This window comes from Carex rostrata, chromosome 2, assembly GCF_964058835.1.
Source record: "Carex rostrata chromosome 2, lpCarRost1.2, whole genome shotgun sequence".
Lineage (NCBI taxonomy): Eukaryota > Viridiplantae > Streptophyta > Magnoliopsida > Poales > Cyperaceae > Carex > Carex rostrata.
This window is the reverse complement of record NC_135919.1, coordinates 16408616-16431851: the sequence shown is the minus strand read 5'-3', so window position 1 is coordinate 16431851 and position 23236 is coordinate 16408616. Positions and strand designations below refer to the sequence as shown.

At 36.3% G+C, this 23236-nt stretch overlaps 3 protein-coding genes across 6 annotated transcripts; 1 reads left to right on the top strand and 2 right to left on the bottom strand.

Annotated features, from left to right (window-relative positions):
- Nucleotides 1–2545: 2545 nt before the first annotated feature.
- On the top strand, nt 2546–4835 carry LOC144550585 (uncharacterized). Its single transcript, XM_078298587.1, has 6 exons — nt 2546–3118; nt 3252–3449; nt 3538–4141; nt 4308–4405; nt 4487–4549; nt 4637–4835. Exons 1-6 carry the CDS (start codon nt 2587–2589, stop codon nt 4657–4659), a joined length of 1518 nt encoding a protein of 505 aa, XP_078154713.1. The 5' UTR covers nt 2546–2586; the 3' UTR covers nt 4660–4835.
- Nucleotides 4836–9990: 5155 nt separating this feature from the next.
- LOC144545799 (putative alkaline/neutral invertase D) lies at nt 9991–14248 on the bottom strand. Its single transcript, XM_078294369.1, has 6 exons — nt 13982–14248; nt 13111–13541; nt 12407–12693; nt 11669–11813; nt 10836–11394; nt 9991–10543 (listed from the first exon to the last, which is right to left on the bottom strand). Exons 2-6 carry the CDS (start codon nt 13519–13521, stop codon nt 10251–10253), a joined length of 1695 nt encoding a protein of 564 aa, XP_078150495.1. The 5' UTR covers nt 13522–13541; nt 13982–14248; the 3' UTR covers nt 9991–10250.
- A 2623-nt stretch (nt 14249–16871) lies between these two features.
- On the bottom strand, nt 16872–22946 carry LOC144545807 (Rubisco methyltransferase family protein). Of its 4 annotated transcripts, none has more exons than XR_013508593.1 (13): nt 22475–22945; nt 22259–22334; nt 21600–21805; nt 21319–21405; nt 21129–21221; nt 20560–20714; nt 19780–19864; nt 19487–19573; nt 19284–19403; nt 18609–18710; nt 18060–18231; nt 17635–17771; nt 16872–17162 (listed from the first exon to the last, which is right to left on the bottom strand). XR_013508593.1 is itself a non-coding variant. In XM_078294378.1 (12 exons), the coding sequence occupies exons 1-11, from the start codon at nt 22808–22810 to the stop codon at nt 18064–18066; spliced, it is 1515 nt and encodes a 504-aa protein (XP_078150504.1). In that variant the 5' UTR covers nt 22811–22945; the 3' UTR covers nt 17500–17771; nt 18060–18063. The 4 variants fall into 4 exon arrangements, 2 of the variants coding, with proteins under 2 accessions (XP_078150504.1, XP_078150509.1); XR_013508598.1 differs by having other exon boundaries at nt 16872–17130; XM_078294378.1 differs by lacking the exon at nt 16872–17162 and having other exon boundaries at nt 17500–17771.
- Between the last annotated feature and the right edge of the window lie 290 nt (nt 22947–23236).

Below are 23236 nucleotides of genomic sequence, written 5' to 3'. Positions count from 1 at the left end.
TTTCATACAAGATTAAATCTTAGGGAAAATTTCTTGTGTGCCCACATAAACTTCAAAAATAGCCAATATTCCAATAAAAACATCATAATATCCTATTTCTCCATTAAAACTTATTCATTTAACATTTTATTTAGTAATTTTAAAGTTTAAATTGACAAATAAACCTTCTTTTTAACCTTCATCTCTCCCAAATAACCTTTCTGATTTTGCTGAAGAAAGTGTCGGTGTCTTCTAATCAGTTGTGAAAAATGAATAGAAGGAAGGATCGACTCATTCCTTCTCTATCCAATCTCCTCCGTGAAGTCTCCAATGGCAAGTGAAAAGCCTGTATTAGAACCAAAGGAATTTTCAATGACATTGTCATCTTTTCTCTAAAATTTCATTGTTATAATTTTGTAAGTCCAAAGGGATTTTCACTGTCATTATATGGGTCAGAAGTGAGTACAGTAATAATCATTCCTGACTGACGAGAATTAAATAACAACAAAATATATAGGTGTTTTGGATTGAGAAAAGATTGGTTGCTCAAGGCACCCTTCCCGTCTAGAAGCAAGATGAAGAGAAATTAACTGCAAAATACTCTTCTCATTTATTGGAGTAGATTAAAAACAAAGGAATCTATGGAAAAACTGCGGCAATTTGTAAATATAAAATGTGTGAAGCCACTAGCTAGATCACTGTCTATAAATCTATATATAAGTTAATAGTTTCAATTACTTTTGAATTCACTATACTAACTCATTTGTTTCATCAAGGGTTTAAGCACGAGCAAGGTGTTTTTATTAGAAAGGATTATTTCACATTTCACCTACTAATTACTTCCCTGTTATACTTGGTGAACACAAGCATATCAATATTTGACATTTGTTATTCCACAGTAATGCATTTGTTGCTCATCCTTACAATGCCTCTCTTTAGATACACACTTATGACTTACACATTGGAGACTTTACGGAGGAGATAGGGTAGATAAAAAAAATGAGTTGATTCTTGACTTGTACCTATTTTTACAACTGATTAGAAGACACTGATACTTTGTTCAGGAGTGAGGCAATGATACTTTGCAGTGCACGGATCGTTCCGTGCATTGGATTCATATCTCCGTCTTTAAAGTCCAAATAGTTGATACGAACCGCTCAACACTATTATCATATTAAAATATACTTGAAGACCAAATTTTATATTTTTTGAAACTTTTTTTACTATTTTTTTTGGTAGGAAGAAAATCACTACTTTCTGATGGCTCATAATTTTTAGATCAAGTGATTTTCTAACTGTCTCAAAAAATAGTAGAAAATTTTCAAAAAAATATAAAATTTGGTCTCCAAATATATTTTCATATGATAATAATGTTGAGTGGATCAGATTGATTATTTGAATTTTAAAGATGGAGATATGAATCCAATACCCACAATGATTTGCGCATTGCAAAATACCATAGCCTCACTCCTTTGTTCAGCAAAATCAGAAAGAGGTTATTTGGGAGAGTAGAAGGTTAAAATAAAGGCTAAATTTATCAATTCAAATTATAAAATTACTAATTATGTTGTTAAATGAACAAAATGGGACGGAAGAAAAAAATTAAGTTTTTATGTTGATATAGGATATTAGAATGTTTTTATGGAAATATTGGCTATTTAAGAAGTTCATATGGGCACATTGAAATTTTTTTCCTAAATCTAATTAATCTCAGTTTTTAATTAATTGGATAGATATGTGAGTTATTGAAATTTTGAATGATAAATAAGTAATTACAGAATTTGAAGGAAAAATACGTAATTTCATCTATATTTTCTTTGTTCATTGTAAATTTAATCTAAATAAATAGAGTTAACACCTTAACTGGACTGAGCTCATTCCTGAACTGGGCCTCCCCTACTAATTTGCCTACCCCTGGGCCCTGACCCTGAAAAATTGCCGGGCTGGGCCTGTTGCCCTCTTCTCAGTTTCCCCCGAAAAATTATTGCGCGCCTGGGCCTCTTCTCAGTTCTCCCTCGACCCTCGTTCAAATCTTAAACATTCTGATCGTCATCGGAAGATTCGGAACATACCGCCAGCCTTTTCCAAAAACTCCCGCCAAATCTCTTATTTTTTCACAGAAATTCGCTGGAGGGAATATTTCCCTCCAAATCGCGTACAACTAAAGTCGTTCCCCGTCGCTCACAAGTCACAGCGACCCGATCAGAAAATTTAGAAATACGTCAATTCTATTTCTCGGTTTTAAAGAGGAAGCGCTGGTTCCGATCAGAGGGTAAATCGCGTCTCTCCGGCTCTCTGTGGCTCTCCACATCTGGGCCCCACTCGCGTCTTCTCTCCGTAGCCTGGTACGAATCTCCTTTCGATTTTCATACTTTTTTTTTCTTTGATTGTTAACTGTAAAAGATAATTGTAATGAATAGATGGGCACTAAAAATTGTGTTTACAAATTTTCCTGTCCATTAAGGTGATATATCAGATTTAATCTGTTTGTTCATCTGCATTGCATTTTTCAAAATTTTCGTATCATCAAGTCACAAAATTAGTCAGTAATTGTAGTTCTAATTAGAGGAATTAATTTAATTAGCAGGTTGGAGTGGGAAAGTAGGAATGGCGAAACAGCAGCAGCAGAGGGGAGCAAAGATCGGGAAGGGGAAGGTGACGGCGGTGCAGGTGGCGTTCATCGTGGAGCAGTACCTTGCCGACAACAACTATGCCAATGCCCTCTCGGCCTTTCGCTCTGATGCGGCTGATCTGTTTGCGAAGATGAAGACGAAGAAGAGCAAGTCAAAGGAGAAAGAGAAAGAGGTTCCCAAGGGACTGATGGGGCTGGGGGAGATCCTGGATGAGTACATCAGCCTCAAGGAGCAGAAGCTGTTGCTGCAACAGGACAAGGCGCGTGTCGAGAATGCAATGCATTCTTTCCACAACCTCATGCGTACCTACTGCCAATCCTCTGGATCTGGATCCACATCTGGATCTCTCCTACCCGTCTCTACCGGCACCCCTTCATCTCCTCCCGATCTCATCCCACCCCAATTTGTTGCCCCAAATCCTCCCCAATCCCAACCCCAGCCGGAGCCCCTAATTATGCCTTTCCTGCCTCACACCGTCTCCCCTCCGCCTCCTGCTCATACTCCAGGTCTTTTTTTTTTTTTTTCTCTACTCTTTAGTAATGTGAATTCCATCTGCTGTCCTTTCTGATTTTCAAAGATGTTTCCATGAGATATACTCATTGTCTTTATAATTTGATTTTTTTTAATGGAATTCAACAGGTACTCTGATGAACGCTTCTCAGGCCATGACGACTCCATCGACATCCTACACCCTAACTAACTTCTCTACTCCCATAACCAACTCTTCATATACCCCTGCTTATCACAACAAGAGGAAAGCCTCTAAGTCTGTGCCAAATGCCCTTCCTGCTTTCAAGAAACCATGCATTCAACTGTCCTCTCATCCAGTATCAACCGGTAAACCCCTATTATCACAAGCTCTTACTTAAAAACTAAAATTAACAACTAAATTTTCAAAGTTAAACTTGATAACCCAACTTTTCAGGTACAATAGTGTCCGCTGCCGGTAACATGCAAGAGAAAGCGCAGTTGGTCAATAATTCAATTGCAAAAAGCTTGTTCAAGACCGGGCAACCCATCTCCAATGCCTCACCTGAGACACCACAACCAAATAAATTAATTGCACCAAATGAAAACCCTTCATTTAACAAAACCAATTCTAAATGCTCTATCATTTCATCTGAGAGAATAATTGTTAGTCCTCTAAAAGGTGGTGCGGCCTATTACTCGGTAGAACGGAGTTACCAAATCACATCCCCGTTGAAGCCAGATGGGAGGAAACCAGGTAAAAGAGACCATGTAAAAGGAAAGTTGAATTTTGACAACACAGATGTGAATGCGGGTCCAAGTGAGACTTCAGTGGGCCCAAATGATGATAAGGCGTTATCGTCTACTTCCACCTATTCTCCCTCCTCTTCTGATGGAGGAGAGAATGAGAATCAAGTTGGAGACGGGTTTGATTTTGATTTTTTAGAGCTTGATATTTTGAATGGAGATTTCTCATTCTCGGAGCTGCTGGTGGATTTGGATCTTGATTGTGATGGAGTTCAATCTCAGAGTAGCCCTGAGCAAACTAATCCCATTCCAAGGTAATTTGCAATTTTCACTTAAGCCACCTCAATTTTCCTTGTTGCATGTATGCTTCTCAAGAATTGTAATTATTGGGAACTCGGCTAGAGCATAAAAAACACTTATTGGTCAGTAAAATGTGTGATGTTGCTATAATATGTTGCTTCTGTGTGACATACATAACAGATTGAATAGTGAAGTGGAAGAAGGTGAGATGGCACGTATCATTTTGCCTGATTCATCCAAGCTACCAGTACTACACTCCGATGATGCTGGTGTTCCAGGTACCTTCTCTAATCTAACAAATTAATTTGCATTTCATGTTGCAAGTGCTATTATACTCAAACTTTGCCTCTTTGTTGCAGGTGGTCATGAATCAGTCACTTCCTTCAGAGCTATAACAAAGCGTGTAAAGATTGTGAGCCCTGGTATATATCTCTGCATTTTAAATCCTTTTTGTTTCTTCTGTCTTGAAGTGGTTATCTAATTTGTTATATTTAATAATGTTTTTGTAGTGAAAGCTATGAGGAAGCAATAAGGTGATATACTTTACTCGCTTCGTTGCTGAAGGCTGACAATTTGAAGACTGACAAAGTTCAGCCATTATTGATCTATGGCTATTTAATTCCTAGAACAATCTGTTATCTTTTTCTGTTTAACTGTTTCTTTTGTTCTTTGTATAGTTAACATGATTTTATATAGTACTCTTGTGACATTACGAACCTTGTATGGTACAGCATGTCTGCATGTGTGTGCTTAATTAAACCTTGTAGACTGATCCTGCAATCTTTTTTGCAAACATTCAGAAATGAAAATATAAGTAAAAAAATATTGTTAATCGAAAATATCAGAAAAGAGTGGTGTTTTAAGTGGACATCAAAATATAAGTAAAATGAGATCGTTTATCCCGAAACATTCTCGTTTAGATTAATTACCGTCAATTCAAAACTGTAACTTCGCTGAGCCGTAAAAAAAAAAAACAGCCGGGATAATCCTGAAATTTTTATTAATAGACAAATAAATAAAAAATATCGATAATGAGGAAGAGATTTGAGGAAATTTGACATATAAGAAAAACGTGATTGTCTATAGCGTCCAAAGAACATTATAGATGAAAACGTCCAGACTAGCGAAATTATATTAACTACTAATTAACGATTTATGCTTTATGCTGACCGTTTTGATCTATCACGTCCAGACATTTTGAAAAAAGAGAGTTCTGGACGTTGGTTTGTCCAGACATTATTGTCCCTGACACAACCCTTTTTAGTACTTATATTGGGTGATCAAAGAAAAAGTGCAAGGTCTTTGGTTTCACTTAAGTTTACAAGATGCAATTCTTTCATAAAGAATGTATGGATGTTGTACAAACCAACGTCCAGAATATATATATTTTTTTTTTCAAAACGTTTGGATGTGATAGACTAAAATGATCAGTATAAATCGTTAATTAGTGATTAATATGATTTTGCTAATCTGAATGTTTTGGTCTATAACGTCCTCTGAATGTTATAGACAACCACATTTTTTTTATATGTCAAATCTTTCCAAATACCTTTCTCATTGTCAATATTTCCTTATTTATTTTTCTATTAATAAAAATTTCGGGGGATAATCCGTCCCGTCCCAGCTTGAGAAACATTGAACTTGGGTATCTGGCAGTTTGAGTTTCTTTATTAATTGCACATCTCCCTCCATTTGTTGTAAACTGGATGTTCCAGTTCTGTTTTTTCTGAAAATAATAATGATGAATCCAACACCTCCGGTTGGAAGATGAGATCAAGCCATAAATTTCTATTTTTATATTGTTGAGAATCGATTTTATTGAATTTTAATTGATTTATGAACGGGATAAACGGTCCCGTTTTATCTATATTTTGATTTACACTTGAAACGTCACTCTTTTCTTATATATTTTAGGAATCGACTAACAGTACCCCCATATCAGTCCCCTAAACGTCCCCCGCACTAAAAGACAAATAACTTTTGACAGGGAACCACTAACTGACTCCAACAACTGATATGGGGGTATTTCTACTCTGAGTTAATAGTCAAAACGTATAGTATTCATACTTATTATCAGAACCATTTGTCATATGTAAACACAAGCTGGAGGGGACCAGTAACGACCAGTGGGACCGTTGACGTCTTGTGACAACCTGGATTGGGGACCACAACCGTCTGAAAGCGACATTTGCTAAGATTGGGGACCACTACAGCAAATCTATATATTATTCATATATAATTAAAGAAGTATTCATATCTAAACAAATGAAGTATTCATACTGACGATTATGAAGTATTCATACATGTTTGAAATAATTTATACAATTCAAAATTCAAAGTTAGACCCTTCTTCTTGAACACCTCTTCTAAGAAATATTCATATCTAACAACATGAATGCATATCTAACAAATGAAGTATTCATACATGTTTGAAATAATTTATACAATTCAAAGTCAGACCCTTCTTCTTGAACACCTCTTCTAAGAAATATTCATATCTAATAACATGAATGCATATCTAACAAACGAAGTATTCATATCTAACAAATGAAGTATTCATATATATAAGTATTCATATCCAATAGCCTAGTATTACAAGAAGTATTCACACCTGACACTAATAATATTCATACTGAAGATTACAAAGCATTCATATATGTACGTTGTTAAGTATTTTAATTTAACATTTTTTTAAATTGACAATATTCATAACTATTAATATATGAAACGGTAAGTAACAATAGTCAAGACAACAAGTATTTATATCTACTTGGTCAAATTTTCTTGTTACTGTGATGCATATGTTTTACCAATTTTTAAGACATGAAGTATTAATATCTACTTGATCAAATTTTGGTGTTACTGTGATGCATATGTTTTACCAATAGTTAAGACATGAAGTATTCATATCTACTCGTTTATGTTATTATTCTTTTCATACATACTTTATCTGATTTATTGATATCTAAACCACTTAGTATTCATATTTAAGCGTGAAGATGTGTATTGTTATGAAACAATATTCACCGCCACGTCACCTCGTCGCTGTCGTTGTTCCAGATCCATTTATCAGATCCGCTCATCTAAAACAACATGAAGAATCTAATTTCTAGCATTATTGGATCCCTCAAATATGACAATAAATATAAATATGACAACGCCGGGTTTACACCCATAAAAAGCCACCCTTTGCATTAACTTATTAGTGTAGTTATAGTTCCCATGGTGAATTTATTCAATAAAAATCATGAATTAGACATCTTAGCATGGGCAGAAAAGCCATATCTAATTGATCAATAGTAGAGAGAACTTGAATTAATACATAATAAGTGACTTTTGTTGGCCTAAAGCCAAACTCTTTACTGGACTAGTTCTTCTAATATCCCATTTCATAATCCATTATAGCAACACTTGCGAATTAATACATTCAGCATTTTATCGAGCACCTCATGGTCATCATCTTTGATCTCCTTAAGGAACTCACAAGAAACCTTGGTTCTTTCATCAAACACTAGAATCTCAATTAGGGCATCGTATGTGGATCTCGTGTGGACATACCCGATTTGCCATTGAATGGTGCAATAACTATATTGTGCTCATTGTCAATCATCTTCTCTTTTGAGTTGGTTTGCCTCTTTCGGTTTCAGATCCTTGTAGAAGCAGATGAGGTAGATGTGGGTCGGGCGGTGAAGAAGTTGAGATTAACGGGTTCAGATTCACAAAAGCCGGATGAGAAACTCGTTCACTCTAGCGGCCTTCATTGGACTAGCATGGACCCTCTTCGATGGTGTACCACGCTGTCCTCGTCGAATCTGGTGTTCTTCTGCTTGCTTCGTCAGCGTGTGTGTGTGTGTGTGTTGTTAAGCCTGACAAAAGTGCTCTCGCTAGCAGGAGTCATTGCGACTACTGGCGCTGTTGATTGAGGCCGAGTCGGCTTAGACGGAGAGCCGGTGCTGCTGCTAGTAGATGCGAGTGGGCCCCACTAGCAGAGATATGAAGTGTTCTCCATGAAGAACGTCCATCGGTGGTGTTGGCCGGGTGGCGGTGGTGGCGGCCATGTGCTTATTTTAGATATAGAGGAAAGAAGAGAGATGAAGAAGCAAGGGAAGTCAGATTAGAAGAGGAGCGAGGAAGAGAAAAGAAAAGGTCAAAGAGATGAAAGAAAACGACAAAAGAAGAGGAGTTGCATTTGTTTTGAGTAGTTTTAGTTAGGAGAAAAGACTTTAACAGTTAGCGGGGGACAATTAGGGGACTAGAAGGCGGGGGACAAAATCATTACTCTATATTTTATTTTATTTTCAATTAATACAAAATCGGAGGCAGTTGCTCCCTCTGGACTACAGTAAATCCGTCCTGATATCACCCCATGCTTGTTAACATACGTTTATAAGCAGCAGGTGGGTGTTGACTGTTAATACTTAATAGAAACCAACAGTTTTGTGAAGATCCACTGAACTATAGTAAATGAATCAATAACAGGATAACTGAAACAAAATAAAAAAATAGATATTTTTCTAATAGACAACACCATCTTTTTCTGGAATTTGTCATAGAAATCAAATTAAGAAAGTTTGAACGAAATGCAGTTGCATAATGATAAATGTGAAATTATTGCATAATGAGAATCGAATGCTTGCACTTCTGGCTGCTGCAATTTGTACCGAAATTTTTATTAATAGGAAATTAATTAAATAAATATCCATAATGGAGAATGAATCTGAGTTTTTTCGAGATATAGGAAAAACGTGATAGTTTATAACGTCCTCTAGACGTTATAGACTATCACGGCCAGACTTAGCGATACTAATCACTGCAATTATTAATTAACTAAAAAAAAAAATATTCCTGGTCGTGATTGATAATCACGTCCAGGCATGTGAAAAGGAAATTAGAATGAGTGATGGGAATCATATGGATGTCTGGACGTCAGAGGACGTTATACATTATCACATTTTTCCTATATCTCGAAAAAACTCACATTCGTTCTTCTGAATATTTATTTAATTAATTTTCTATTAATAAAAATTTCGGCAATTTGTAATGTTACTACTTTTACAGACCCAAATAGGTTATTGAGCAAATGTCCCCAACCAATACCACGAGCTGAGTAAAGACCAGAAAAAAAAAATAATTAGTTGAGCTGATTATAATTTTATCCAGAGTAAAAGCATGTCTTGATAAAGAAAGTTTTGGCACTTGGGTTTGTAATTTATCATTAATTGGTACCAGATTATATTTTTGATTAAAAAGGCCATAGACCCATCTTCATTGAAGAAAAAACATTAACTTACACCCCTGGTAAGCAAAAACAGCCCTGTAAAAATGAGAGCTTGCATGAAGCAGCTACTCGAATCCAAAAATAGCAGCAAACAAATTGCTAACCCCCAGAGATGCAAACAAAATAAGCAAGTTCATAACAGAGTGCAAACGACATAACCAAAACAACACAACACTAAGCAAAGTACCACCACATTAAAACAATACCAAGACATCACAAGTTCACAACAATGCCATCAGTAGCATGAGAGAGCAAATTTAAAGTTGAAAGAAGCAACTCCGTTGCTTACCAATCGATCGATCTCATAAGATGGGTCTTGCGCAGATAGTTCTCGTTTTCGCCCCAAGGCTCAGTGAAATCCAGCTGTTGGATCTCCGACAGAGGAGACGAATTCCCAAATGACAAACGACACTGTCTGTTGCTGATGATAAATTAACGGAAACTCTAATGGAAAGGAGAAAAGGGAAAAAAGAAGAGTAAAATGAGAATTTATATGAAGTTAACGTTAAATATGATGGAATGGACAAATATGTGAGTTTTTACAATTTTTAAGAACAACTATGTGTAATTACTAATTTTGGAGGGGGAATACATAATATTGAAAGTTTGAAACTTTGATACATGAAATTCGCCCATATTATATCAGCGAAACAAACAAAATTTAAGGAGGCTACTCCATACTTTGCACGCAAACACCCACAAATTCCAGATGCTAAATAAAATACAAAAAAAAAAAAAATCCATTCGGCCAGACTCAATCTAGCAGCTGAATAATCAATTAATCTAATTAACGCATCTTCCTTCCATGAGGATGATCCCTTGACATGAATCTACCACTGCTACATTTAAGTCCACGAGGAGGATCTCTTAATAACAGGTTTTATAGCCCGATCTTCCTCTAGCGCAATCATTCCAAGATTTGATGGGTCTTCGAGCATCATCTTAGCCACCAAATAACCGGCAACAGACCATGTCTGATATTTGCGTGACTGCTTGCCGATGTACCGACCAAGTTTGCCATCATAGTATTCGGGCCAGCCATCTTTCAGCAGCCTTTTCTCTGCCAGGTCTATTGCTTTTTTGGCAACATGTGGTCTACCCGTCTTGATGCAAGCAGCCGTCAGCAGCCATAAAAGGACTGCATTGAAAAAAAATATGGTAAATTTCAGACTTATTCGGACCTTTATAAGATATCTGTTAACACACTAAGTCTATAATAGGTCACAAACCTATATATTTCTTTTGAAGAAGGTAGAATAAATGGGTTGAACTGAGTAAACACATAATAGTAAGGGCACTAATATCATTGGAACTTTTCGAAAAAGCAGAAAGTTGGTCCTTTCCCGACATACAATTCAAGCAAAAAAGAGCACACAACATTCCACAAGAAAACAATATAATGTCGTACCCCATCGATACTTGATACTAACCTGGCCATGATCCTCCGTTGTGGTAACTCCATCGAGTATTTTTGGGGTCACAACCAGTTACAGTCTTCCATTCGTGTCCATCAATTGCTGGGAAACATGCTTTAAGTGGCATCTCTCCCACAAGCTCCTCCCACCTCTCCTCAATCAGATCCATTATTGCGAGACTTTGTTCAGGAGTAGCGAGAGAAGCCAAAATTGCAACACAGTTTCCCAAAGCAAACCACCTAAAATCCATGCGTGATGGGCTAACATTCCCTATGAAATAACCTCCTCGGTTTGGCATGAAATCAAAAAGCCAGTCAGGGATTGAATCGGGGATGACATTGAATTTGTTAACTGCAGTGTGAGAGTATTCCTCCGTCTTGTACCGGTAGATCACATTGAGTTGTTGGAAATCAAGCCAAAAATAACTGCGCATATGGTAGCTCAAGGCATGCAAACGGGTTACGATACATTCCAGCAACTCCTTACCTTCTCCTTCTGGTTTAATCATCACCAATGCACAACGGAGTGCCATAAAGAAAAGGGATTGAATTTCTATGGGATACCCATAAATGCCCTGCATGCGAAATAAGTTTCATGTAAGAAGGATAAAGTATGACACACTGAACTGGCCAAAACTGCAAATAATGACTGGGCAGTATTTCAGATAATAACACTGGATGTATTTTGGTTTTTGTAGTAGAAAAAAAATTTCAAAAAAAAATAATGATTATTTAAGTAGATATTTAATTGTAATTCTGATCCACAGGTTAACTTCTACTTTTTAAAAAAAGCATAAAAAAGTACCACAATATGCTGAGAGGATAAAAAAATTATTGTGCTGATAATACCATGCGGCGATCAATCATGCAACAACCATCAGTGCACAGCAAGGTTGGAAAAGTATCAAACCCCTCAGACAAACAAAGTGATAGTACAAGCTGCATCCCCCTCTGGCAATCTGGCGTCTCTGACAAGGTTGAATCACCCGTTGATCTTGTTAAGAGAAAAAAGGAAAATAAAAATAAAAATATGCTTTTCCTAACAACAAAATTATATTAATTGAGTAAGAGGTTCTGAGCTCAGTTCAAATTACCCTTTGCTTTTGATATTCATTTAGTTTTAGTTTTCAAAATTCTTGCACATGATTGGTCTGCATACCTACCACCAATAAGCAAGAAATTTACTAGAATAAAATTGTAAACCATACAATCAGATTTCCATAGCAGCCTATAGCAGAGTGTAGATTTAAATCTGGCATTGTTATATGATAATTTTTTTTTTCTCTCTTAACAAAATTCTCGTAACAAATATGCACGACTACAAATCACACCACATAGCTCAAGTAATGAAGTCCCTGTTTCTTATCTACTTGATCTTTGATTGAGCAGAGATCCAAAGACCTCTACAAATATCTAAGGTCCCATCATTAATTTTCTTATTAATTTTATAATTTTCTATCATTAATATTCTTGTGCATAATATAGTTCTGAACAAAAAGACACACAGAAGGGGGTGCATGTTAAAGAGAACAAAGAACAATTTTCTTCTGCCAAACTGCGAATAAAAAGGAAAGTTGCCTAACAGACCTTGTGTAAGCACGCAGGAGGATAATCCACCAAAAACCCGAGTCGACCGGTGCAACCCTGCCAATTGCACTCTCTCCGAAATCAGCCAAGATGGTGTCAGTTTTTCTGTTCGAGTCATGCAACACCTTGAAACTAGCTGGCATCACCCCTTCTCCAAGCTTGAACCGGTCGATTTTCTTCTCCCAGCTTTGCAGCTGGAGTGTTTTAAGGAGGAAGTTTTTGACAATGTCATACTCTCCATTCATTAAAAAGGCCAGAGCACTCGGGACGAAGTCACGCACAAAAACCTGGTTTGATTTCAATTTTAAATTATATATGTGAGTGTTGCTTTTTTTTAAGTGTAGCAATCAGAAGAACAAAGTCTTTGACTGCTACCGGTACTCGATGATGCAGACTGGACCACTTTTGCTTGTTTAGTTTCATCTCGTACATAGATTCATTTGAATCATTGGGGGCTTAAACATTACATTTTAGCTAATAATAAGAAAACAAGGGAAGGCGGATGCTGTAACAGCACAACGTGACCAATACAGAAAATCCCAAATTGGAAGAGAGGATTGTGGCCAGAAATTCCGGACCATACTTCCCTCTATTTTAATATGCTTCATTGCCAACTCTGAAATCAATTGCGTCATCTTACCACATTACCATACCAGTAAGCTTGCTATATTGAGTATTGACCAACAGTAAATGCTGAATTATACCTGATCATAATTAAGTGCTTCCTCTGTTGCAGTATCGCATGCTGCAACTGTACCAACAGGCTGGCCCCGAAAGTAGACCATAGATTTCCTCAGTGACTCCCAGGCAGCAACCACCGTTGGATGTGGCTCAAACACGTTATCTGAAATTGAACGCGGGGTATCAAACCCGGCCTTATGCCCAAGACCACCCATTGGCGATATGCTCTCATGACTATCGACCTGTCGAAGGTTTCCTGAAATAGAGCAATCGTCAAGGGATATCTTTCTTTCGATATTTAGCCGTGGGGTTCTGCTGAGATGTGAGAAGTAGAAGTCGTCGAGCTCTGTGATGGAGAAGAGGGACGATGGAGTTTTTTTCATCCCACAATCCATTTTATCTGAAGATGGACTTTTCTTTATACCATTTTCCATTTGCGCCCAATTTTGCTGATCTGTTTTGGATGGATGGAAAATTATGGTTAGACCAAATATATTAAGGTGTGGATATAAGGGATGAGCAGATAACTTCCAAATGAATTAGTGGTCTAGTTGTAAATTACATATTAAAAAAATCTGACAAAGAAGAACTTAAAAATGGTGAAGCGTATGCCTATAGAAAGTCATGAATATCGACATTATCTTTTCTCACAAATATCAAATGACATTTTATTTTTCTTGTAGCAGTGGTTTAATTAGAAGTTGTGGATTATAAAAGGGAATAAATTAGTGTTGACAAGAAAAACAAAGGAGTACGGCTAATATGAAATTGAAACAAAAGTATAAAAATGGAATGATTAAACAGAAAATTAACTATTAAATTCCCAAAAGAAAAAAAAAATGCAAGCAGCTTCCTTTTATCAAACAAAATAATTAATCAAAATGACAACAAAACCTTTGAAGATTTGGAGCTGAATCACGATGAAATTCTCCTGTCAATGACTTGGTGTGGATCCCCAGAGAAGGTTGTGCGGGAGGAGGATGGATAAATACGATATACCAAAATAAAAGGGCAAAGGAGAAAAAAGGAAGCATGGGAAGCAAAGAAAAACTATTTATAGGGAACAAAGCAAGGGTTGGGAGAAGAGAGAGGGAAGCGGAGCAAACTATTATTTTTATTTAGCAATTCATGAAAAGAAATTTCATATCGCACTGAGATACAGGAGAGAGGAGAGAGGGAAGAGAGGTTTGCCAATCTCAAGACTAGGACTGGCAAAAAAGCTCGTGGCTCGTGGCCCGCTTGGTATTCGTTCGTGACTCGATCAATAACAGTTCGTTCGTTAGTGGATCGAGTTAAAATAAGGTATCGATCCTCAGGGACGGTATAATTCGACTCTAAATTCCTACTAATATGAGTTAGGTACTAGAAGTGTAAAATGTTGGGTTTGGTTTGTTTATATTTCCTAATTTCAAGTGACGATTTAATTAACAGTAAATGAAAGCAATTAAAGGTTTTGGTTTTGAACAATGATAACGGGCGTTCCCAGGGTTTCAGGTTTCATCCCAAACTTTGCCCTCTCTGGACCTGTCATGCGACTCGCATCATCTCTGATGCGACCCATATGACGCGACTCGCATCATCTCTGATGAGGGTCGCTTGGTCCTCGAGCTGAGCTGACATGTGTTCGTATCTAAGTTGATTTCTTGTGCGAGGCTTCAACTTGTAGCTCTTACCTACTGGTATCTAACCTAAATTGATTGTCTGGTTTGCTAGAAGTATCCACAACATTTCGATAATGGAAAGTTCACCTCTCGGCTACTATTGATCTTAGATCTACCTCAAATACTCAATCACAATTGCAAGAAACATCAAGACCAAATTACTAGAAGAGATGCTATAGACATCTAACAGTAGACAATCAAAAATCAATCAAGCAATCAAAATCAAGCAATCAAATGAATACTCAAACAAAGAATCACACAAGTTCAAACTTAGATCAAAACAACTTGCAATTCAAAAACAAAGTTTAGAGACTACATCCTAACTCTAGGAACTAAAGATCTACTCAAGCATGGTAAAAGAAAGCATAAAAGAGGGAGAGAATAGGCAGATCATGATGAAGCTCGAAGATCCAAGGTGGATTGGAGATGATCTTGCAATCTTCTCTTCTTCTCCAAGCGATCTCCAATCTCTCTTTTCTCCCTTGATCTCTGCTCTCTAAGTGATCTGGAATGTAAGGGGGAAAAAGCTCTCGAAATTCTGGCATAGGACCTGCTTTTATAGGCAACGGATCTGACTTGGGGCTTATCGGGTTCAATTTGAATTGGGCGGCAACTCGTGATGCGACTCGCTTCAGGTGGATGCGACTCGCATCATCTGGTCTTCAAGTGAGGAGTGAGGGTCGCATCGCAGGTCGCTTTGGGCTTTGATGCGACCCGCATCATGGGTGATGCGACTCGCATCAGATCTTCCTGAAGTCTGCCATTTGCTTGATTTTTGCCCGATTTCGCCTGATTCCTGCAAAGTAAGAACCAAAATATAGCAATACCACATTCTATGGATATTCAATGTAAAAGACACTATTTGTTGGTTCAAAACATAGATTTTTGTATGGAAACAAGTCGAAATAATAGGTCTAATAAGGTGATATCAGTTCACCTTTTACAAAATTGTCCATTTTGTTGTAGAAAATTGAAAAGTGGCTCAGTTAACAGGAAAATCCTTAAATTTATGCATAAAACCAAAATAAAACATCATGCGCATAACATAACTACATGATCTTTATTTTTGTGCGCACACAAAAAAAAAATTCTAAATGCCCTGCAAAGACTGGAATGGAGTATGGCATGTTTTTGCTCAATAAATGAGAAACAAGGGGCATGGATGGACGCTTAACTTTGCTATGAAAACAGAGAGGTCTAATGGGCATCTAAACCATTTGATTAGTATATTAAAATCACAGTCCGTTAATTAATAATTCAACCTGCTAAAAGACAACTTGGATGTTCATTTAATAAGTATAAACTCTTCTGTATCCCCTAAATATTCACTGTGATGGAGGATTTTCTAGTAGAACATGAGCACTTGTATCAAGTGTGGCAACTCATCCAACTCATGGAGGTAGGGGTGTAAACGGATCGGATAATATCTGATTTCGTCCGAATCCGAAAAAGTACTTAAATTATCCGATTTGTATCCGTATCCGAAAAATTATAACGGATACGGATACGGTAATGCATTTTACTATCTGTATCCGACCGTTTATACTTTAAACCACAATAAATGTGATATATGTTTTTAAATTGATTTATTAAATTGTATATTGTACAAATAATTTATTAAATTGCATATAGATATATATTTTGATGAACAATATAACACTATGACATAATTAGTGACTAATATTTTTAATAATATAATAGATGTTTTGTAACTAACAAGCTAATTATGAAAAATATCCGTATCCGTCCGATATCCAATCCATATCTGTAACATTTAATATCCGATCCGTATCTATATCCGAGACTATCCGTATCCGTATCCGTATCCGAAAAATTATAACGGATACAGATACGGTAAGACCACTATCCGATCCGTATCCGACCGTTTACACCCCTACATGGAGGTGGTTATTAAGCGAACACTTTATTTCTCCTAGATCCTAGAATTGTTATACTTTTTATCTTAACTAATTTTGTTACTTGAGCTTTAGCTTTTTTTTTCCTGATTGTTTGAAAAAGTAAACTATTAGTGCTCTCACAAAATTATAGAACTCCAGTGTTTATACTTTATAAGCTCACCAGATGAGCATGTGAGCGTAACTGATATATATAGGGAAGTTAAATGGAAAAGAAAGATGACATATCCATAATTCTTTTTCTGCTTTGTAAATTTACACATTTATCACACAGCGAAATTTAGAAATATGAATTATTAAACCAAATGGGAGTATATGTACAACAAGATGACTCGAACTTTGTTAAACGATATAGAAAAAAATGACCAAGCATGAGACCCAACTCCCTACTCGGAAGTGAATGCGGAAATGAGTTGCACAAGCTCTCAAGAGGGTTTCTTTAACCTAGAAAGTATCTGAAAGTTGTCTTCTAGAAAAGAGTGACAAAATTTAAAGTTTCTGCAAAAATAACATCACATAGATAACAAATTAATAATGCTTAATTCTACCACCTCTATATACTAGCAATGACAAAAAAGGGCAAGGCATATATATTTTGACAACAGAACTCATTTGGCAACCACAACAATCGACAAAAAAGTATATTAAAATAAAAAAGTAACATTGTTGATATGTTCTCTATAGTTTAAATAAGTTGTTTATCAAATTTGATGTAATTTGAGAATTATTTGGTCATGGATCAAGTGCCAATAAAATTTAACCTTTAATTTTTCAAACAACTTGACTGATGATCAATCAATTTTCAAAATTCACCGGATTTCATACACAATCTAGCTTAACTATACAGAAGACGTAATGTACTTTTCTTGTTTTGATAACTGTTTGATGCCAGTTGTCACGGTTGTCAAATAATTTTGTTATCAATATAATCTATCCCAACAAAAAATACGAAAAATTAAACAGAGCATACCATTATGCAAAGATGTACAATTGGAGAGAAAAACATCAAACTAATGTAGCTTCACTGCTATCCCCTGACCTGTATAACCTTATTCCCAGAATAAAGATCATATAGCACCATGACTCCAGGATCAGCAGAAACCCTGCCTACAAGTGCAACAAAAAATTTAGATATATATACCAATAAAGAAATGAAATTCGGAAAATAAATGAAATCCTACATGCCTTTCTTTTTGATAATTTTTATTCAGCAGAAAGCCTGATGATCAACACTTGATAGCTTATTAAATGGTAGATTACTCATAAGGGAAGAAATTTGAAACAAAACAGAAATAATATTAAGAATGATCTAAAATAAAAAACATATGTCAGCTAAGTGCCTAAGCCCTTGAGAAAATGATTGGTTAACAGCTTAGTGCTAACAATATCTATTACCATCTTATTTTAATTGAGGAGCATAAGGAGCAGGACATGGCAAGACACTATGGTCAGGCAAGTCATTTATAAATTCATTTGTAGCTCTAAGACAAGCATGCAACATTTTCTTCTCTAACATAACAAGCTTAGTCGCCACCCGCCTCTTTGGATCCAAATTATCATCAACCAACTGAAAATAAAATATTAGTTAGTAGGTAAAAAACAAAAAACTCGAATATCAGACTGGTATATTAGCTGCTTGGACATCCACATATCATCACCATGTAACCTAGTTAATTCAAACCCTAATGAAGTCAACTCACATTGTTCAATAGTACTCAAAATCAAACTTGACCAAGAATTAACAAAGTTCTAATTCACCCTCTATTGTGCAAGTTAAGCACAAGCAAACCAAAAGAAGACACAAGTGGAAAATTTAGAATAGGAAAATACTCGCAAGTATATACCAACTAAAAATGGTATCCTAGTCCAATGTTGTAATCCTGGGATCACGCACAAGAATCTATTTCAACAATATAACTCCCGAGAAGATATTTCATTGCTTACCAAGTCTTCATCCTCTTTTAATGATGTTGGATAACCAGCCAAGCGAGATTCAAAATAGCCAATAAGTTGGTCTAGAACTGCTCGTTCCATACACGGACTCACCTAAAATCAAATTTGAAAAGATATTTGAGCAAGTTTTGATACCTCCCAAGTTAAGGGCCTTTACTAATTGCACCCATATTGCACAGCAATTGCAAAGTACACCTAGCATTATCACTTCTCAAACCAATATCAAACATTTTTGGGCTATTGAAAATAGCAACAAAAACTGCCAGGACAGATGTTGAGTCAAGCATAAAGGACCTGATAGTAACAAAATTTATCAGAAATATGCTTCATACTAGTTCAAGAGAACTTACACTGACATAACATGTGTATTTTGCTTCAACATATATATACTATTAAATGCTATTTACAACTGCATCTGGGGGGACAATTGAAACATTAAGAAAATTTATTTTACTGCAACTGTAGGTGCAATTTGCCTAAAAGGTCCTACAATAAAGAAAAACAATAAATGAGAACAACAATGAAAAATGTACCCCAATTTCTGGAATAAGACAACTAAATGTATCTAGGCTGCCATTGTTGATACTAGTTAAACTGCACAAATTTGGGCAATTTTTCAGGAACAACATTTAGCAGGTAAAAAAATAAATCCTCTGATGTACTTACAGGACAGGTGGCGCCTTGAGAAGAAATGACAGAATTCATTTCAGCTGAATCTGATATATACCCCAGTCGTATATAAGGTAGCATTTCCAATATAGCTTCTTTTTCTCTTCCCACGTGTACCTAAGAAGAAACAGATATAGATAAGTCAACTTTTAGTTGTGCAAATTATTTTTTAAAGAAATGTAAAGAATTGAATTTTGTACCTGAAAGGTTTGAACAGAAAGCTTTCCATTTCTCTGAGCAATCATCCTCTTTTCTTGATATTGAGGATCTTCTGTATTTAGAGATGCCTACATAAACAGATACGATTTTAATTATACGTCAAATACATCTACTATATTTGGCTCCAATAACAATGGTGATTATTCATTTATCCATCAGAAAATGTAAGTCCCAAATTGTGGTTTCTAGAGGATGTGTTAGTCCGACTTTATTTTCAAAGGCCAAAAAAAGAGGGGGAAAAAAACAAACAAATGTTGCATAATCAATCTTTTACCTCAATAATGAGGCGGTCAAATGAATTATCTTCATCAACAAAACCGTAATTGATAAGTAGCCTTGAATTTGGTTGTGGTCCACACCTGCACTTTTCCATTTAAATATTTTAATATTCAAAATTTCATTGAAGAAGTGAGTTAAAATATCACCAGAAATTGAAACAGAGTAGTCAGGTAATCATAGCCATGCTGAAACTAACTACAAATATCAAGCCATTCCTACTGGTGACTATAACTAAAGATGTTACCTCTCAAACAGCAAAAGAAATGGTAATATCATTCTGGTGGTTATCAACACTTGACAAACTACAAGTATTCATGCTATTATCCATGACATCCTTAGTTTCTATTTTAAGCTTCCTATATACAATTTTGCAAGAAATATATCTAAACACCAAGGAGTGCAATTACAGTAGACTTGTATTAGTGCAGATGTTTGCAGAGATGGTACCCGAATATGCTAGTTGACTACATCGTGATGCCTAATTCTAAAAACAAACTGGGCAGAAAATTGAATATGCACATTGAACCCAAATACTTCAATCTCAGATGAACCAGCATCAATGAACTTCTACACAATACAAAGGTACCGAAGCTGGAGTGCAATTCAGAACTTTCGTAAAGCTGCTACCATGGATTTTACAGGAGTGCACCAAAGATGCCCAAGCACCAGCAATATTTCATTTTCACAATTACATTATGATGCTACAATCCATTCTATTCATTCAACTGTAGTTTAAATTTGAAATATGATGTATGGAAAGAAGCATGATAATTACCATACTACAATTGGTTCTCCCGCTTTATATGAACGATCAACCACCAATTGGACAGATTCAGCAGTAGCAGTTAACATAGCCTTACAGTTGCTCTTGTAAGCCAGTAAAGGTGGCCCCAACGGAACTAGGGCAAACCTCCTTGCCAGGCTGACTTTCTATTCTCAAATCAGAAATTAAGTGAAATTTTGTTAATGATACATTGAATAAAAAACATCCAACCCACTTTCTGGGAGATAAGAAGGCAGTCAATTTGGCATCAAAGTTTACACGATGGATATCGGTACAAAACTATGACAAAAAAACATCTTTATTTTATTCTTTTTTGGGTATCTAGTTGTGATATTGAGAACAAATTAATACTTATTAGCTGAAATCAGGTCAATTTAAAGAATCTAATGATAACTGCACAACTGTGGTTATATTGACACCAAATCAAAGCTTGTGGTATAAATTATCCTTATTACACAAATTAAAAAAAAAAAAATTCTAGCCATAATCAGCATTGGTTTGGGTTTTCTGGTATCTATACCTGTATGTTAGGACCTTACAGTACAGAAATGAACTGCTACCTGCAAATGTACAACACAGGATTGAACAGCAACAAAAGCCTGCTTGAATATTTCAAATGGAAACGCCTCGGTAGGAATATCGTAAGGGTATTGCTGTGGTCAGTGAAAAGAAAAAAACAAATTATAAGGAAATGAAGGTAAAGGCACATACAAATTTAACATATTTTTACAGACAAAGGGAAAAAAAAACCTGGAAAAGAGACCCTGCCATGAACCACACTGTATCAAGCTCATCGTACTCTCTCTTGATTCCTTCATCCCTTACAAGCACTTCGGCCTAAAGCCAATTTTAGTTACATAGTTATACATTTACAACAGTCAAACACCAGTAAAATTATTAAATCAATCAAACAAGAGTTGATATGCTGAGATAGACTAAGTGTAGATAAACAATATATCAAGCTTAAGGCATCATTATAAGCAAAAATAATAATAATAATAATAATAACAATAAAAAAAACTATATATTACCCTAGTAGGGCTCCCGTCTAGGTATGCAAGTTCAGATTCAGACCACAAAAGTGGTGATTCAACTGCTAATTGCCCCCTTCCACGCTGCCGATCCAGCTCCTTAATAAAAAGGTACCAGAACGATTTCTTCCCTTGTTTTTTCTCATACATAAGGTAAAGTGCCAGACAAGCCAACTCTGACAGCTTATTTGTTGTTAGTAGTTCAGCTACACCAAATATTAGATAAAAGGAAGGTGATGACAATTGATAACCTTTTTTTTTTTTTGGAAGAAAGGCTAATTGATAATTTGATATAAACTGTATGTAACTCAACAAAGTGAAAACAAATACAAGTGAAATGAAGAATGGTGAAACCATATGAGCATCAACTCCAAGTTCATATCATTTGTGAATTGACAACAAAAATAAAAATTTCATGCAACTGATATGTGCCTGTGCCACTACTGTCATCAAGAAGTTCAAGCCCCGAGACATAAACCAAAAGTTATCCCAGTAAAAAAGAAAGAAAACACAAAAAAAAGGAGAGACCATTACCATAAAGCTATCATTTTGTTTACTAACTTTCTCACCTAATTATTTATGTTTCATAAAAAAAGGATAAAACAATAATTGAAAAATTCAGGATAGTTCAGAAAAAAATGTTGGCGAAAATTTATTACCTACGGTCTCATTTCCCAGTACCCTATCCAGTGTCACAACCAATGAATTAGGGACACAGAATGCCACATCTCCAGCCTGAAATTAAAATCAAAATTCGCTCCAACTTAACATGCATTCTCAACCGCACATGTTTGTTATCCTCCAATTTCTTAGCAAAGCTCAAAAGGTACACAATAAGCCAAACTAAAAAAGAAAGAAAGAAAAGGATTACAGACCTTAAGTTCCTCCTTGGCAATAACATATCGAATTGAACAGTTCCCATCCTTACAATCTTTCTCCTTCAGTTCCACCTTACACGGTGGCAACCCGTTTAGGTGCAACCATGAAGTTAGATCCAAATTGTCACTCAAATGCGAGTTCCCTTCTTCCCTCTGCGACCCCGCAACTAAAGCTTCAGCGCGACAGCCCAAGAAGAGGCCACGACGACGATTGGAACTGGACTGAAAGGGGTAGGTGGGTCTCGAGATGCGGGAGAATGGGGAAAGACGTGGCTGAGAAGGGGAGGGGACGGAGGTGGATAGGCGGGGGCTGAGCAGTGGAGCTAAGTCCATTAGCAACTGATGGGGAGGGAATCCAGGAGCTAGGGTTTAATGGGTAAGACGGAGATGTGCAGATAGAGACCTGAGGAAATCTAGACGGAGAGTGCGAGCGACGGATTTTTTTTTTTTTTTTTTCCTTCTTGCATAAATGACCTGGCACTGACGTTCCATTGGAAGAACAACTTTAGCCGATTCTTCTTTTCATGCACGGATCCCTATCCTCCCCGGTACCTGACTCGAGCAAATTAAAACTGACGGACCAGATTAATCCCATCCGGATCAAACTCAATTCAGTTCTTGTGGAGACTGTAGGGTCCGTTTTGAGATTCGTGCCAAGCTAAAATAACCATGCAATTGTACTCAGTCAGGTAACCTGAGGGGATGTGAATTCTTCATGCACCTCGCATCCTCTGAGATATCTCATATTTTGCGTGACTT